The 17,764-nt window shown below is 44.2% G+C and overlaps 3 protein-coding genes across 5 annotated transcripts in view; all 3 read left to right on the top strand.

The window, feature by feature from the left end:
* Positions 1–4,594, top strand: part of DDAH1 (dimethylarginine dimethylaminohydrolase 1) — a 94,239-nt gene extending 89,645 nt beyond the window's left edge. For all 3 annotated transcript variants that reach the window (XM_050977554.1, XM_050977553.1, XM_050977552.1), the window contains one exon: positions 26–4,594. In XM_050977554.1, coding sequence (XP_050833511.1) covers positions 26–142 — 117 coding nt within the window. In that variant the 3' untranslated portion in view covers positions 143–4,594. The remainder of the gene's footprint in view (positions 1–25) is intronic.
* Positions 4,595–8,215: 3,621 nt separating this feature from the next.
* On the top strand, positions 8,216–14,103 carry BCL10 (BCL10 immune signaling adaptor). The gene is made up of 3 exons (XM_009088569.4): positions 8,216–8,352; positions 10,450–10,738; positions 11,778–14,103. The coding sequence occupies exons 1-3, from the start codon at positions 8,269–8,271 to the stop codon at positions 12,143–12,145; spliced, it is 741 nt and encodes a 246-aa protein (XP_009086817.1). The 5' UTR covers positions 8,216–8,268; the 3' UTR covers positions 12,146–14,103.
* Positions 14,104–15,446: 1,343 nt separating this feature from the next.
* On the top strand, positions 15,447–17,764 carry C8H1orf52 (chromosome 8 C1orf52 homolog). The gene is made up of 3 exons (XM_009088571.4): positions 15,447–15,740; positions 15,830–16,037; positions 17,209–17,764. The coding sequence occupies exons 1-3, from the start codon at positions 15,483–15,485 to the stop codon at positions 17,295–17,297; spliced, it is 555 nt and encodes a 184-aa protein (XP_009086819.4). The 5' UTR covers positions 15,447–15,482; the 3' UTR covers positions 17,298–17,764.

The following is a 17,764-nucleotide window of genomic DNA, read 5'->3' as shown; positions in this document are numbered from 1 at the left end:
CCCTTACATTTTTTTTCCTGAATAGGTATTTGAAAAGCTGAAGGACCACATGCTGATCCCAATAGCTGCCACAGAACTGGAGAAAGTAGATGGGTCACTCACCTGTTGCTCTGTGCTTATTAACAAAGCTTCAGAATTATGAGTTTACAGAGTCCCTCCCTTGTAACTGGCAATAATGTTACACACAAGGTAGATGAATCTGTATCCACATTTTTATTGTTTTTATTGACAATCTACTGTACCACTGTGCTACTAACCCTTGTTTACAGATTTTTTGCATTGTGAATTTTTATTATGTCCTTGCAGATGGTATTTAAGGTGGATGTAGGGTTTGTTGGGAGCACATAACTCTGAAGTAAGTTAGTCCCATGGGCTAGCAGAAGACAATTATAATGGCTAACCCTTAGCTTTAGTGATTTAACATATCTGTGTGAAAATTTCATGAAACTCGGCTAATTCTCAGTATTTCAAGCACCTCTGTTGTCTTTACACTGTTCCCTTCTGTCTACTTTTTTCTTGCTTCCTTGCTCTACATGTGTTTTTCCTTCCTCAGTCTTCTACTTTCAGTGGTGCAAAGTATTAGGGGGACTGAAGAAAACTCAGTGGGCCCATGAACCTTGTGTGGCAGGGAAGCTTTCCATACACTAGCTGGGACAGTGGGCAGTGGATTGTGCTCACTGTCCTGGCCACATCACAGTGCTGCTGCTGCTGCTGCTGGGCAGAGTGGTGGCTGGAATCCATTTCAGACACCAGGTACCAGCTTTGGAAAAGCTTCCTCTGAGGGGAGCGTTCGAGGGCAATGACTGCCTGGGAAACCTGACTGATAGAACAAGAGAGTAGTGCAGCCACACAAGTTGTCTCCTGCAGTTCAGGTCCCAGTTTCCTGCAAGGATCATGACTTTCAATGTGGTGAGAATGGGAGGGGAGTTTTTGAAAAGGCCAGATCCTAGGGAGTCTCTCGACCACAAAAGTTAAATGCAGAGATGCAAAAGAAATCTAAAGTATGGGGGAGTTAAATCTCTTCATTTACACCTTAAAATTTGTTTGTCCTTTCTGTTTTCTGTTCATTTGGAGGCCACTTACTAGTAAAATTCAAAAGAAAAGGGTGATAGAAGGAGTTGAAGGACAGCTATTCCTGGATTATGCCCATGAATAAGGGAAACTATTTTTTTCCTGGAAGATTGTCATTTTTTCTTTATCTGCCCTTGGGACAGTTTTCCTTGGAACAATAACCATCTTATTTTTTTTTTTTTAATGGCATGAATATTCACTGTGGTATTCAGTTAAGGCAAATATAATTTTTGTAGCAAATTCCTCAACATGTTTACCCACTGAGTCATGGTTTTTTTTTTTTTTTGTTCACCACTGCAAAGTGAAGCACACACCATTGTATTCACATGCTTCTTGTTAAATCATTTGTAAACTAAGGATGGGAGCAATTCCCAAACAGAGGCAGTAGTGGGAACTCTCCAGAGACTGACAAATAGTCTGAACATGTTATCAGCTTCCTAGACATCTCCTCCACCTTTCCTGAACCACTTGTGGTGTGTTGCTGAGGTACAGTAGGAAGTGACTGAGGGGGCTTGGGCAATGTGGTCTGCAGGAAAGCAAACAGAATTAATCAAATGCCCACTGGGATATCCTTTGGAAACCTGTGTGCTGTTTTGTGCTGCCATAAGGGAGGAAACACAAGTACTCACACTTGTAGGTTCTCTCTGGCACATCTCACACTGCATTTCAGTGGTAATGAGAGGAAAACCTCCTGGCAGCTGCCAGAGTACACCTGATGCTTCGTGGGTGCTCTCTTTGTTGTGATGACACGAGGTATCATGGGGAAGAGAGCAGTGATGAGTGAATCTATTGTATGTGTAAAGAACATGGCCCAAAGAAAGTTCTTCAGCCAGCCAAACAGCAAGTGGGGAGTTTTTTCCTATTTATGACTCTCCTGTCCCAAAGGGTGATCCTAATGTTGCCTCTTTGTCTCTTCCATTCCCATGCACCATCATTTAAACCTGAGCCAGGTGATCAGGCTCTCAGGATAAAAATGTTGCAGTGGGGAATCTTTTTCTGCCTTCCCTTGGTGCTTTTTAAATATTTGATAAAGTATCACACATTTCAAAATAACCTGACACAAACCAGAGATTTTGTGCCAAAAGTGGCCCTGCAGTATTGAGCTCCTACAGGCAGCTCTGTTAAAAACCTGTGCAGCTGTGGGAGCTGTCAAAGCTGAAACAGCACCCCCCATCCTGACTTGTCCATTTACCTCCTGCAGCCTGGCCCCCATCCATGTCCTTCAGTCCCTCTTCCCTCCTCTTGCTAGGGAGCCAGAGCATCCAGCTACACTGGGAGAATTAGGCTGTAGGATTTCAATTTTATTTATTGTTAAATATTTCTTAGTGTTGGTTTTGGCTTTTTTCTCCTCCACCCTCTCTCACCTCTCACCTGTCTTCTTCCTCAGACTCCTATTTCCAGTTTGCTCATCAAGGCATGATGAGCACTTTTCTCATTTAATCCCAAGTGATTTTACCTTCTTTCCTCAGTTCTTACTTGAGTCTTTTTCTTCACTTCTCCTTCTTCACTGTTCACTCCACAGTATTCCAAGCCATGATGGACTATCCTAAGCTAACTCCCTCCTGGAGTAGGTGCCAGGAGAGAGGAAAAACGGAGGGGTATGCTTTGGGTCTGAGCAACTTTTGAGCTAGAAGGATGACAGTCAGCAGGAGCTGTAGATCCAGAGGGTAAGAAGGGTGACTCCTCTTTTTAAGAATTCTCCAGAAAAAAAAAGAACCATTTCTGGTGACACTGCTCTTACCCTTTTTCCTTGAAAGCTGTAGAATGTGTGACAGTGAATTCTCCTGGTTCCCTAGGGGAGAGAGAGAAGGAGTTGGGATTTCAGAGCTGAGAAACAGCTATGTAGACAGAGAGGTTGGTTTTTCATCTCTTGCCATTTAGATTTCTTTGGTTTCAGGGCTGCATTTTGGTATACAGAAAGCAAGGGAGCAGCTGAGGGATCTGAATTCCTTCAGTTGTTGTATTCAAACTGTCTAACTTCAGGCACAAAATTGAGGTGCTCTAAAACCACACCTGCTTTCTCTCTCTTGGCCTCAGTAGTAATCACAGCCTCTTAACATAGATGCTCTAAATTACATCTTAGTCTGATGCCAAAAGTTACCCAAGCTGATTAGTGGGATCACCCTCACCTCACAGCTTCTCCTGTTAATCTTTATTCTGGCATTAGAAAGAAAAATATTATGAACACTTCAGTTTACATATTTGCAGTATGGTACTAAAACTAAAATCATGCCAAATGCTTCTTGTTCTTGCTGTTTGCTGTTTATTTTTCTGTTGCCCAAACAAAGAATTCAGTTGTGAGGACATTTCTGCAGTGACACATGTGCATCTAATGCATGTCCTGTACATTTTGTCACCAGAACATTTCTCAGATGTCTGATGTAAATCATCATCCTTGATTAATATAAATATTAAAATAAAATCCCAAACCAAAAAAGGAGATGAGACACGGAACACTGATAGTTGCCCACATAAAACTCTTGATAACAACTGTCAGGCTGTATGACAGAGCAGACCCCTACAGAAGTTCTTGTGGTAACAGCTCAGCAATGGGGCTTGAATTACTCATCAAAGGATTTTTCCTTTCAGCAATCAGTTTAGCTCAGTTGAAAGGAAAGAGCCAGAATGTGCATTATAGGTATTTCATGGATGTTATCTTTGCTAAGGGTTTAGGGAGAGGTGTGATATGTGGGTTTCTTTTTTCAACAGAATGTGAATACAGTGTCTCTCTCTGTAATGAAAATGTGAATGCATACTGTACCTTATAAGATAAACTTGAATTCTTCCATTTATGTATTTTTGTGTTTACCATGCTAATATTCAGTTTTAAATAGATGCCACTGTGTGAAGCTATGCTCTGATTTTTTTTTGGTGATTTCCATGTGATAGGAGTAGAGCTCATAGGCACCACTATGTCCAGTTTTGAAAACAAAAAGCCAGTATACAAAATGCTGTTTGTTCACAGCAAATTGGAAAATGTGGAAAAAAAGAGCTTTTGATTTTGTTCAGCTTCATATATGTTTTATCAATGAAGTCAAAGCTAAATTAATAGAAAACATCAACATCCACATGGAACCATTTGAGGAAGATAATTTACTATTTAAGATTGTCTATTTTTGCTTTTATCAATAAGGAAGCTGAAAAGATAAGCCTGCTTAAACAATGGTAATTGTTAAGTGATTGTGAACAAAGTATCAGTGGACCTCATGTATTTTCAGAGAAGTTTTAACTGGATGTGTGCTGTAAGTTGTATGGAGTTGTATGTGAATCGTGTTAGCCACTGTTTTACATTGTATTGTTCTGCAGTGCACAAATGTGACTACTGAGCACAGAAGCATTACATTCATTAAACTTAATCTTGTTGCAGTATATAATTCCCCACTTTTTGTGCCAAAAACATCAATACATTCCATAATCAGTTCTAATAGAGGTTTGCACTTTGATTTAATTTTTTTTTGTGACTCTTGCAGTTTCAATACTATATATCTCCATCACGAAGGAATAAAGTGTCAGTTGTACCATACCCTGTGCAGTTCGTGCTTCTTCTTTTGGAACTGAAAGGATATGTATTCAGTTTAATAGTGTTTCATGCTGTCTTTTTATTTCCAAGCTTATTACATACCTAGAAGTAAAGCCAATTATAGACATTAGCACTAAAACCCTTAATTCTGTGGTGGGAAATCTTGACTCTTTAAAAACAGATTATAATTTTGGACTCGACATTTAAGAGTAATGTGTAGAGAGGAGATACTGCCTGTGGTCATGGTTCACTTTATTGTTGTCCAAGGTAACAAAACAGATGTTAGCTTAGTACAGTATGTTTGTTTCTCTGTAGTGCCTGCATTTACTGTAACTTACAAAAGGTGAAACTACAAAGGTTTAGTGGCATTCCCATTATGGTTAAATTCCTCACGCAGCTCTTGTGTCTCTTCTCCCCCACAATCTCAGGAGAGGTGACTACCCTCAGACATTGCTTTGAGGTAACCTGACAGATAACTGCATGTGTTATATCTAAATACTTCCTGTTGTGTGCTGCAGACTGCTCCTGGGGCTGCTCTCTGCTCGCACCTCGGGCTCTAATGCCAGCAGGGCTCAGTGCTGGGATCCAGGAGCAGGGTGACCCTGCAGTTCCTCAGGGCTCCATCATGGGTGCGTGTGCAAGGGCTCGTGGGCCATCAGTGCCATCTCCTGGCAGCCCAGGAGTCATCAGTGGTTCAAGGCCTCACTACTGTTTTTCCAGCTTTTTAAGAAACCCAAGATAATTTAACAGACTAGGAATGCCTTAATAAACTATAGCAAAATAATGACATTACTTTAAACTGTATTTTGCTAGTATAACAGGACTTTAAACAAACCATCATCTATTATTCTCCTTGCCAGAGAAGCAGGGACAAAGGATCTAAATACAGCCTTCATACTGATCTTACAACATTGGTTAAAAGTATTATTTTTAACTAATATATTTAAATCAGTGTTGTGCCTAATGTGAATACATTTAGTGTGATGCAATTAATATCTTAAACTACTTCATTTACATGTGTACTCGTGTCTACAGGAGAGAGTTGGTACCAATTTACTTGAATTTGTTTAATGGCAATGATTAAAAATAAGAAAATATAGACAAGCCCCACCCACTTGCCACATTAAGAAGTTTCTCATAGAATATCAAAGCTGAAAAGAGCAAAATCATAGTAATTTAACAAGGGGTGTTCTTTGCAAAACTTAGCTCTAGGATATTACTTCATCAAGTAGAGGCTTCTACATTTGAGTGTACAGAGTCAGTCCCCACTCTAAGTACATGCTGCTTAAAAACATCAGTCACTGTCTCCTGCATCATAAAGCCCAGACATTCTGGGCTCCCACCCCAAAAATTCATGACCTGTTGCTGTGGTTTAGTAGCTGAAACATGCCATTGGGTGCTGCAGGTATTTGTTGAATTTGGGAAGGGCCCTCGATCTGTAACTAAACCAAACTCCTTCCCTTCTCTCTGTCAGGCAGCTTCCTCCTCCCCCTCCCTAAGGAACTGAGCTGTAAAGTCCCTCATTTCTCACAGGGGCTGGGCTGTCCTGCCAGCTCCAGAAGGGGCTTGTCCTGGGAACCCAGACCAGAGCCCTGAGCAAGGATCAGGAGAATGGGATGGGAGTACATGAAACTTCCAGGGAGAGGCCCCTGCTCAGCAGTAAGGACACACTGCCTGGAGAGGTCTTGGTCAATGAGGGCAGAAGGGGAAGAAAGCCTGGAGCCAGTCACAGCTCTGAAAAGCTGACTGACCTCTTAGGCACTGTGACAGCGTTACAACATTTTCTTCACCTTCACAGGGAGTTTTGTAAAAACCCCTGGGTTGTAAACAGTTTTCAAAATTTATTTTGGAAATTCAGTCTAGAAATTTATACTAGATGGACATTACATATGTACACACTCATACAACAATGCAATGTCCAAAATCTCTCCAGCTGCCTTGAAGGAAATGATCCCTGACTCACTCTACTTTGAGGCTCACTTCTGAATATAGAGTGGCTGTTACTCTCCTGAAATGAGTTTCGTGCAGAGAGGAGCCTTCTTCCAGCTGCCTGGACCATTAAATCCTGGTAGGGTGTTTTGGCATTAAGTCTGCTAAAATATATTCTGTTCTTGTATTTGCTGACCACATGCTCTCTTCCTGACTGCTGAAGTGAAATCGTTCCAGTTTGTCTCCTACACAGTTCAGGAATCAGCAGCCTAACTCTCCAGACATCACATGGCTTTGAACTGCACCTCTTGCTGAGCAAGGTTATTAACAAATACTCTAAATCCAGAATGCACGATAGGTGTTTTTATCAGCAGTGTTGTACGGAGCCAGCAAAGTCCACAATATAATTCACCTTGAAGAGGAAGACCTGAAAGGCATGTGATGTAATAAGGGTGGGAGTCAGGGGCTGGGAAGATGCCTGGCTCTGTTTCAGAAGTACCACAATCAGTTCTCTTTTCTCAGGAAACATCAGAGGAGCTGAAAGCTTTCCATGTATTTGGGTGCATAGCACAGATTCGGGAGGATCAATGTAGGCACTTGAACTTGGGAAAAAACGGTCAGCCCTGCAGCTCTCTGAGCAGGAAAATGGGAGATAAATAGGTTACTTTGCAGAGATACACAGCTTTGAGAAATTCAAATGCACTACACCAAAGAAAGGCTTCTGGGGGTGGGAATAACAGGAGGCCGTGGGCTGTGGGCAGGTGTGCCCCCAAATGAGCATTAACCAGGGCTGCCTGAGAGTTTTCACTGCCAGAGGGGCCGTCCCAGCCGTGGCAGGGAACAGCCCTGATTTTAACACCCAGCTCTGCAGAAATCAGCCCTGTCACCAGGTGCCTAGTCCTTTATTTTTCAAGTGTTCTGGGGAGGATCTTCGAGTTTATTTTAAAGCTGGAACTGCTAGCACTGTAAAATAGATACTGTCACAATTAATATTTCAAGTACTATTGCATTAACAAAGTGTGTCAATCAAAGACTTTGCAAATCTGTAAAACTACCATAAAGGTAGTTTTAAAGTTTTGCGTAAGGTTTTCCTTACTGACAGCAAACCTCAGTGTTGATCGCTTCTACTTATGTTCACGTTTATCTGCTGAAAGGGAAATTTTAGGAGCGCATAAACAGCCCCAGTTCCACCCGTGCCAGCTGCAAGAGCCCCGACAGCTGAAGTTCAGCGCTCCCGGCGGGGCAGCGGCTCCCTCTGCTGCTGTCTTGGAGCTCGACCCCGTGCACGGAGGGGCTTTAAACACCGCCAGGCCCCGAAACCGGCGGGCCCCGACACCGCTCCGCAGCTCAAGGCGCTGTAGCGGAGGGGCTGCCACACGTCCCGGGAGGCCCGGCGAGGGGCAGGGGCAGCTCCAGCCCGAGTCCAGGCCCGCGTCCAGGCCCGCAGCGCCGCCGCGCCGGGAGAGCGCCCGGCGTGAGGGACTGGCACGGCCCCGCGCGCGCTCCCGCGGCCGCCGGCGCGCACGCGCCGGTGGGCGGGACAGGGGCGGAGCGCCGGTCCTGAGCGCCCATTGGCGGGGCAGGGGCGGGGCGGGGCCGAGCTGGGGCGGGGCTGCGGTCTGTCCCAGCCGGGGCGGGGCGGGGCGCCATCCCTGAGCGCCCATTGGCGAAGGCGGGAGGGGGCGGAGGCCGGGCGGAAGCACCGCCCCGCGCGGGTTTCCCCAGCGGCGCCGGCCGAGGGTTCCGCCATGGAGGGCCCGGGATCGTGGTCGAGCTCCGGGGGCGCGGGGCGGCCGCTGACGGAGGACGAGATGGCGGAGGTGAAGAAGGATGTAAGTGGCGGGCCGGGGGCCGGGCGCAGGGGCCAGGTGTGGAGCGGCGAGTGCGGCCCGTGCGCGGGCGCGGGAGCGGAAGCGCTGTGGGAGCGGGCGGGGGACGCGGCGCGGGGGCGGCGGCAGGGACGGGACCGGCCCGGCCCGGCGGCGCGCCCGGGAAGGCGGCGGGGAATCTCGAGCACGGCTCTGCCCTCCGGGGTCCCCTGGCGTGAGGCTGATCGTGGCTCGCGGATCGCGGGCCCGGAGCTCGCCCCGGCCGTGCTGTGTGCCGCTGCCGGCCGCCCTGCCGGGGCCTGCGCTGCTGCGGCACGGCTGCGCGGCTCGGGCCTCCCGGTACCTGCGCCGCCGTGGAGCAGGAGGCAGCAGACGGGAGGAGTAACGTGGTACCCAGAGCATGGCTGAAAATGTGTGTGCTGCTCCTGGTGCCAGTAAAACTCTCTCTTAGAAAGCCTGGATATCTTCGTTAAGTATACTTAGGTATTTTTTATTGAAGCTTATTGCTCTCTATTTTCTTGAGTTTTCCCCTATACTTGTTCACTGATGTCTGGAATCTGAGAGAAGACTTCATCCTGATTCATTCTGGATTAATTTACCTCAACGTGAGACTGGGAAGCAATGTACTAACCAGCCTCAAAAAGTGATTGCTTAATTAAAAAAAAAAAAGTAAAATCACAGTTTATCACTTATTTCTTGCCTATCTATGGTTCTGTTTGCAATTTACAGTATCTTATGTTTGATTCATTGGGGTTTTTTTATATTCTTTTAAAGTACAGTGGAGACTGCTTGCAGTTTGTTTTTTGTTTCATTCTAGCTTTATGCTTAAGTGATTTCCTTTAAATGCTTTGTCATAGTTCTGTGAGACATGTTTTCAAGCTAGTACTTGTTTCCACGGGGTAATACTGCAATAGGTGGCATTGGGTAGTTACATCAAAAAAGGATGAAAGCTATTTGAGTCAGACACTCTAGGTGTAACAAGACAGGTATGTTAGTCTGGGTCAGTGATTGAACCCACAGCTGCATCTCACAGAAGTGCGTGATTGTCACTTCAGCCCTTAACCTTACAGGTCCTCCCGTAGTACTTGGAGAAGAAAGAATGGAAATCTTAGGTAGAAACAAATAACATTCATTTTATCATCAAAATGCAGTCCCATAAATCTGACTTAAGAGCTTCTGCACTCTGATTTTAAATGTTGTGGTTTCACAACGGACTTGGCTCTCTCAGAGCTGTTCAGGTAACTTTGATGGGATCTCTGCAAGCCAGGGTGCTGTGTTAGCAGAAGCGCTGTGTGTGACAGGGGACGTCGCACCTCACGAAACTAAAACTGGCAAGGACATCTTGGTCTGGGCAAGCTTGTCTGGGGGAGGAGTTATAAAGTTTGGAGTCTTGCAGTTAAGAGCTGAGAAAGATGAGGGTGAGCCATATAAATCACTCATACAATAGAATAGGGTTACAAAAGACAAAAAGCAGCCACTAATGTTGTTGAGAGTACATACGTTTATGGATGAAAGTGCATGTATTTTGGATGTCAGTAATTTGTTGAACCTGTCAATAGTGTAAATAAATAATTTAAATTTTGTAAACAAGTGGGTTTATTTACAGACCATTTGAATTGTTAGTATATTCATGCTGTTGCTTTGAGACTGCTTTTGCTCAATGTACAGAAAATGATAGCTGCAGTATTTTGGAGTTGTGGCTCAAGGATACAAGGGTATGGAAACGTGGCAATCAGATGATCTGTGAAAATGGGTGTATTTGTAGACAAAGTGAGTAGGTGCTGTTTGCTATAATTTCATTTTTACTTGACTGTTTTGAAGTGTGCTAACCTCAGACCTTATGTAATCACAATTTCTATAAGTAGTCACCATATTTCTTAACAAGCATTGGATCTCCTGAGTTCAAGGAGTTAATGAAAGCGATAATTAGGGAACCGTTCTTTAAAAAAAAAACTCACACTGAGAAAAATCTCAACCAAGTAACACAGAGGCAGCCTTAAAAATTCTTTTGCTAACCTGCATCAAAATCATATAGGTTCCAACAACAGGCTTCTAAATAATTTGAAATGTTGGCTAATAGTAGTTTGCTTTGTTTTTCAGGCTTTAGAAAGGATGCGCCCTTACCTGTGTGATAAGATCATAGCTGAGAGACACTTTGATTACCTGCGTTCCAAGAAAATTCTCACTAGGGAGGACACAGAAGAAATTTCTGCTCGATCTTCCAGCAGGAAGAAAACTGGGAAGTTATTGGACTACTTAGCAGAAAATCCAAAGGGACTAGATACTTTGATTGAATCTATCAGACGAGAAAGAACACAAAACTTCCTGTTACAAAAGATAACTGATGTAGTGCTAAAAGTCAAAAATGAAAAGCTTGAAGCTCTTAAAGGTAACAAATTTTTAATAATGCTGTGTAAGACATAGGTTTTATTTGGAGGTTAAAATCTAAAACTAAAGTCTTCCTCTGATATTTGGAACAACATGTTTGGAAATATTACTGGTTTGTGTTTAAGATCCTAGTGCATGTATCCTGGCTGTTCCTTTTTACTGTCTGAACACATCCATCATAAATAACAAGTGGCAAAAAAACCCCTGTTTTATTGTTATGATGGATAAATCTGTCTTCACATTTCAGTTTTGCTTTACAAAAATGGATGGTTATCTTCCATCTTGCATTTCTCTTCAAGCTCTTTGCTGCAGGGGCAGGATGCTCTGGTTTAGTTAAACTTTGTGCCTCAGCAGAAGATATGCTAGCAAATGCAGCTTGAGGGGAGTTCCCTGTATACCTTCAATGCCATGGATTTCAAGTAGACACTGTAAATACATGTGTGTGTTTTTCCATACAGGCTTAGAGGTTTTGTTGACACCCAAACCTTGAAGTGACTCTGTGTACTCATAGCTTAAGGCAAAGAAAGAAAGTGTAGGCTTTCTACACCAAAACTGTTACTTCCCTTTCCACACCCATCAAAAGGCAGATAGAGAATGAAGAAGTATGTTCTAACCATAGAGGTGAAGGGCCTGAGGTTTGCTCTGGCTTCAGGTAAAATAGACTTCAAATGCTGTCCACTTTGGAACAAAACCAGCAGGTGAAGCTCTTAAAAGTTTGAAGAACACAGTGAGAAAATTTTTTAAAAGTTGGGCCAAAGGGTTAAAGTGACTTTCTGAAATGAACTTTAAGTTACAGTGCATCTTTGTCAAGTACTGTCTGGTACTGAGTACAGAGAAGCTATTCATATCAGCCTAGATAACCTGAATGTTTGTTTTTTAATTTGTCAGGAATTCTGGATGCCACAGGTGAGATGAAGGGTTAGTCTGTTAAAAATATGCACAGTTGATTTTTGACAGTCTTACTGATATTAAATCAAAGCACAGTTTAAGATGTCCTCATACTGTAATTAAATCCGGTATCTTTTTTTTTTTTGTCTTAGGTTTAAGCTGCAGCACCTGTATGACCTCACTGTATGGAGGAACAAATAATCTTTCTAGATCATTTTCTGATGAATCTAATTTTCTGGATAAAACAAAAGACAAAGAATCTACCCAGATACATCACCCAGAAGAAGATTATAGCACTGCTGCCTTTGTGTCTGCTGTCTCTCTTCATTCAATGAATTTGCCAATTGCAGAGATGGGAAATTCACAGTGCAGTGTTTTCTCAGCCACCCTGCCAGGGCCTGGAGACCCTGGTGCACCCCCACTGCCCCCAGAGCTCCAGTCAGACCAGCAGGAGCCATGTACTAGTTCAAGTGACAATTGCTTTTTGCCTTTAAGATCACGTTCTCTTCAGCCACAGTGAATGCAGTGACTTTCATTTGTTCATCTGAATGGTACTGAAACTTTGTGGGATGGCTCATAAAGGCTAAAAAATGTTTTCAAACTGTTAGGAAAATCGGAGGAAATAATCTATGCAATTTCTCTTCTAATTTTGTAATTGTGTGATGCTGGTGCTGCTTGACTTTTTTTGTTTGTTTTGTTTTTAGGGAGCTTTGTACAAAATATTGTGGTGTTACACCAACAAATGTTTGTTTTTTAAACCAATGTGTATAAGATTTCACACCAGCAGATTCTTTAGCTGGACTTGTAGAACAAATGGGTTTTTTCTTTCTGCAGAAACTAAAAAATCAGCTTTTCTTAATGTTTCTGTGATGAGTGAACTGGGAAAGATGGTTACGAAAAGTACTGAGTATGGAAAAAAATCTGAACTAAAAACTTAAGCTTACTTACCGAAAAGCTTAAATTCATTTACCAAGTTAAGTGTTTCTCACTAGGATAAATTCTGCTCTCCATGTATATGTGTGCTGCTCCATTTGCAAAAAACCTCACAAATCTGGCCAAATCATGCTTATTAGCAAGGAGTTTCTTCCTTCTGTGAACTCTGTCCTCCTTGTACATCAAAAGGCATCAGTATCAAAATACACTTCTGCAGGCCTCAGTGTATTCTTCTTGTATATTAGGTAAAGATTCCTGATTTGAGATGCACTTTAAATATAAACTCTCTTTAGTACTGGAAAAGGAATGTAAACTGCTCTAATGGCATTGTGAGGGCTGTAAGAAAACATTATTGTAGGATGCTATTAAGGAACAAATCTTGTATGCTTTGTCCCACTAGGGAAGTGGAGGAGAAGCTGTGTGACACGAAAGTATCTATACCTGAAGGACTCTTGGATATATGGCACTTCAAACACCTCCTCTTCAAAGCAGACAGACAGGTTTACATTTCAAATTATTTAGAGTCAAATGCATTTTAAACTGCTTCAACATGGGAAGGTTCTCATTTCTTGACACCATGTAACATACTGAATTCCTCTCATACTCGAGTTGTAGCCTACCTTTTGTGCAGGTGCCTGTAATAATTTCAGAATGACCTGGTGGATTCTTAATTTGACATGTGTACAGCTGTGTTCTGCAGTACTACACTTTAAAGGGATGGGGTGTTTTCAGTATATCAAAGGGTAGGTTTGTATTTAAAGTCCTAAATGATTTTGGCTCTCATACTGCGTATAGCCATGGAATGCCATTCCCGTGCACACCGGGGTAATGTTACTAAACTGTTCTCCTTTTGTGGAGACAGGCCACCTGCAGGACTTCAGTATAGTCTCTAGAAATTGTTTTTCACTATTATTCTGGTTTTGGAAGTAGATTAAAATCAAAGGCAATGTTCAACTACACTCCATCCTTAGTATATGAACATCTTACACGTGAGAAAGATGTGTTTATTAAAATCCTTATTTTTCTTGTCTACATTGGCAATCATATACTGTCCAGACAGTGAAAATGCTTTTCAGTGGAACTGCTTAGATGAGATGGCACTCTGGAAATTAAGTGCCTAAATATGCAAGCCAAACTTTGTTCTTTAACATGAAATTAGGGATAGGATGAACTCCCTCTCTTCCATTAACTGGAATTGTAGTTGCACATACTTGGGACATCTATAAAGTGATTTGTCTAAATGCCCCCTGTAACCACCTGAAGAGCTGTGCTTAGGCTTGAGTCCCTTCCTGAGTTCTTGTAAAGAGAAGAGCGTGAGCAGGGTTGGCCTTAACAGAGAAAATGCAGCAGCTCAGGGTGGAGGCTGCCTTGCTGCTCCCCATCCTGCCCCGTGCAGTGTGCAGCCTGCAGGGACCACTCCCAGTGGAGCCTACAAAAGCCTACCTGAGACCTTGAGTGAATGTATTGTCTTTCCAAATGTCTATAATGTGCATTTTTAAAACGTATTTTTATCACAACTTTTGGAATAAATTCTTTTGTATAATTGCCTGGTTTTCTGTCTGCCTCTCTCATTTTTAAGATGTACAGGTTGCAAGAGCAGTTCATGCCATTACCTTGATGCGTGGTTTTGGTTTTGTGTGTGAGGGAGGCTTTTGTTCTCCTTGTCTTTTTAGAGAAGTTTGTCTCTGGTGGAAAGACTGACTTAATGTGAAACACCTGTGCTGGTAGGACTGCACTCAAGAGCAGTCTGTAAGGAAAACATGCATGTGAAGTCAACAGCTCTGCTGCTTAAGTAGTTTCTGCAGTTCGTGACTAACCTGATTCTTGCTTTTTTTCAAATGACTCTATTGCTCAACTTCCTACGGATGTGAGAAGAGTTGCTTCCAACCACGCATATCTTGATTTCATTCTTAAATAAAGATTTTTATTAATAGCAGGGGAGAAACAAAAACTTTGAGTGCTGAGAAGCATGACTTAAAAAAGGATTTGCAAATGCTGCAGGCACTGTGGTGTCTCACTTCAGTGGTTGTTTTCATTGTACTTTGTGTATAGGGCTTACTTTAAAATAGTGACATACTATTGATGAGAGATCAGCTAGATATGGTTTAGTATCTTCAGTATCTAGTTTAGGATCTTTAGTATCTCAGTAAAGGAAGTGGTCATAGTATAACCAAAACCCCTTCCTCAGATCTTATCCTGCTTCTGGTAGTAGAAGTAATCTGAACACAGAATCATAAAATATGCTGAGTTGGTTGGGACTCATGAAGACCCCCCAAGTCCAATTCCCAGCCCTGCACAGGATATCCCCAGGAGTCACACCCTGTGCCTGAGTGTTGTCCAAACCCTTCCTGAACTATGTCAGGCTGGTGCTGTGACCGCTGCCCTGGGGAGCCTGTCCCAGTGCCCAAACACCCTCTGGGCGAAACAGCTTTTCCTGATACCCAACCTCAGCCTGCCCTGCCCCGGCTTCATCCCCTTTGAACAGCACCAGTACTTTAGCTGATGCAGTAATGTGTGTGAGTCAATCACAAGGGAGGTCTAGTACAAACTTGGTCCAACAGATTTGAAAAATCTGTTTTGGTTAAGATCTCTCCTGGAGCAGTGATGTTTAGCGCTGTGTCTGCCCGAGGTTCGCCGGTGGTCGGACATAAAGGAAAACGTGTTTTGCCCCCGCCTAGGCCTGCAGGTGTGAAAAGGGAGAAAGGAGAGTTGGCTCGGTTTCGTGTCTGATTTTCAGTGTCTGGTCACTGGAAGGGAAGCGCCCCGGCTCCGGCGGGATCCCGCAGCGCCCTGCGGCACCGCCCCCGCGCCTGCCGCGGCTCCGCTCCGCCAGCCCCGCGCGGGCCCCGGGCCGGCGGCAGCCGCGGGCCGGAACCCTCGGCGCGGGCGCGGTTTCCGCGGGCGGTGCGAGGCGCGGCCCCGCCATGGCGGCGGAGGGGGAGGACCCGCTGGGCTATTTCGCGGCCTACGGCAGCTCCAGCTCCGACTCGGAGCCCGAAGAGCCGCAGCCCGACGAGCGCCCGGCGGGAGACGGTACGGCCTCGGGGGGCACCCCGGGACGGCCGCGGCTGCCGCCGCCCGACGAGCTTTTCCGTCGGGTGTCGCAGCCGCCCGCCTTCCTCTACAACCCTCTCAACAAGGAGATCGACTGGGAGAGCCGCGTCCTGCGGGCGCCCGAGGAGGTGCGTGGGGCGCGGCGTGAACCGAAGCGGCGTCGGGGCCGCCACGGGTCCCCGGGCCGCCGTGACGGGCGCTCTGCTCTCTCCCGCAGCCCCCCAGGGAGTTCAAGGTGTGGAGGAGCAACGCCGTGCCCCCGCCGGAGACCTACAGCCCGCCCGAGAAGCCGCCGCCGCCGGCCCCCACCCTGGACATGGCCATAAAGTGGTCCAACATCTACGAGGACAATGGCGACGACGCGCCCCGCCAAGCCGGCAAAGCCAAGTTCCTGCCGGACGAGGAGCAGGAGCCCCTGGAGTCGGGTGAGGCCCCGGCTGAGGCGGCCGTGCCTCGCACGGGAGGCTGTGTACGCTGCCGGAGCCCATGGCGGGCGGGAGGCCCGCAGGAAGCTCTGCTGGCTTCTCCTGCTCCGCCGCTGCCCGAGGGCAGAGCGCTCTGGCCGCAGGGGTGGGTGGGCTGCAGTGCCGGTGGTTTGGCTTTCCTGGATTCAGCACAGACCCTCGAGCAGTCCCTCTGCTCCTCTTCCTCCCTGTCATTAGCAGGGAAGCATCAGAGTCTGTGGCACTGTAGTACTGTGAAACCAACAGGTTCAGTCGTGGTGCTATCAAACAGAAGGTGGTGTAAAAGCTTCAGGTGCTTTACACTGAGGTGTTTACCTTAATAGTAGGCATAGGTCAGATTATTTCTATAACGTTTGCAAAACTTGGGGTCCAAAAGAGGAATCAAATAGGATGTCCATGGGACAGATTACTGAAGAAAATATTTACTATCCTCTTCGTTCTCTATGATGCTACAAGCTGTAATGGTAATTTAGGAAGTAAAGAAATATTTGATAGGTGGGAGGTTTTTTTTTTAATTACTGGAGAAAGAGAATAGCCAGCAATAACCAAGAGAACAGAACCAGAAGAAGAATATCTGAGCTTTCAGAACACACAGTAATGTTTTCATTCATTGGTAAAGTTGTCAACAAAGCTTTTCTGAAAGAAGGATTTTTTTTGCTGTCTTGCCTTTTTGTTTTTTGTTCTGGGTGTTCTTTCTCAGTAGCAGTTTTTGTCTTTCTCCATGTGTTCTATGTTTCCCTGTCCATGCATTTCTCTTAGTCAGCCTTCATCCAAAGGAAGAAAATAAAACGTTAATTAATCTTGACATTATTTCCTGCTTCAAAAATGTCATTTTCTAGCTGTTTCTATTAGCTAGTCAAATAATATTTTTTTTTAGAACAGATACTGTACAGTAGCATAAAGCCTCTTTTTAGTTACCTGCAGTGGTTTGTGGCAGTAATAAGAAGTGACCGTTCCTGTTTAGTACATATATTGTCTGCATTCCAAAAATGAGGATGTTGTCAGTTAATGCTACAATGTCTTTTTTCCAGCTATCTCAGATGTGGTTATGTCAGTTGTTCTGAAACAGGATGGTGTTTAAGAGAAAAAACTGGCTTTGCTGACTTTGATTAACTCTTTCTTTTATTTAAAGATGGTGAAAAAGACGATGAACCAGCTTCTGCTAAGAAACGTAAAGTAGAGTCTGGAGAACAGGCAAAGAAGAAGAAGAAGAAGGTATAAGCAGGGTGTTCTGGATTTAGACATAATGAGAATTTCAAGGAACCTGGATTCCTCTGCTGGAATGGGAAACAAATACGTGTTTACTGCATTTCTCTCTCGGGTAGGGAATTTTATTTCTGTAGTATGCTTGTCTTTTGGAAAGCACAAAATTAAATGGACAGTGTTGTGGTAGAACTTGTTTACTGAACAAAATTTAAACCTGTTTATTTGAAACAAGGATTTAGATGAAAGCTCCATTGCCATGGATACTTGTGCTCGTGCAGGTTACAGGGCTTCACAGTATTTTGTTTATCAAGAAACCTGGTAACATGCGTTTTTCTGGACTGACTTTTCCATTGTGTCAAAACCTTTTATAAAGGAGTATATACTAAAGATTTTTTAGGTACTGTGATATGTTCACATAATGTTGTTTTTAAATATATGTATAGATGCAAATAGTCACTGGAATAAAACAACATTTGAAAACA

The sequence above is a fragment of the Serinus canaria genome, chromosome 8 (assembly GCF_022539315.1).
Source record: "Serinus canaria isolate serCan28SL12 chromosome 8, serCan2020, whole genome shotgun sequence".
Classification (NCBI taxonomy): Eukaryota; Metazoa; Chordata; class Aves; order Passeriformes; family Fringillidae; genus Serinus; species Serinus canaria.
This window is presented reverse-complemented; position numbering and strand designations above follow the sequence as displayed.

What these genes read in the sequence shown, in the direction of transcription:
- BCL10 (XM_009088569.4), top strand. Translation starts at nt 8,269, where the DNA reads ATGGAGGGCCCGGGATCGTGGTCGAGCTCCGGGGGCGCGGGGCGGCCG. An exon ending in TGGCGGAGGTGAAGAAGGAT is followed by an intron (nt 8,353 to 10,449) that starts GTAAGTGGCGGG and finishes TTTGTTTTTCAG; the next exon opens with GCTTTAGAAAGGATGCGCCC. An exon ending in AAAGCTTGAAGCTCTTAAAG is followed by an intron (nt 10,739 to 11,777) that starts GTAACAAATTTT and finishes TTTTTGTCTTAG; the next exon opens with GTTTAAGCTGCAGCACCTGT.
- C8H1orf52 (XM_009088571.4), top strand. Translation starts at nt 15,483, where the DNA reads ATGGCGGCGGAGGGGGAGGACCCGCTGGGCTATTTCGCGGCCTACGGC. An exon ending in TCCTGCGGGCGCCCGAGGAG is followed by an intron (nt 15,741 to 15,829) that starts GTGCGTGGGGCG and finishes TCTCTCCCGCAG; the next exon opens with CCCCCCAGGGAGTTCAAGGT. An exon ending in GCAGGAGCCCCTGGAGTCGG is followed by an intron (nt 16,038 to 17,208) that starts GTGAGGCCCCGG and finishes TTTTATTTAAAG; the next exon opens with ATGGTGAAAAAGACGATGAA.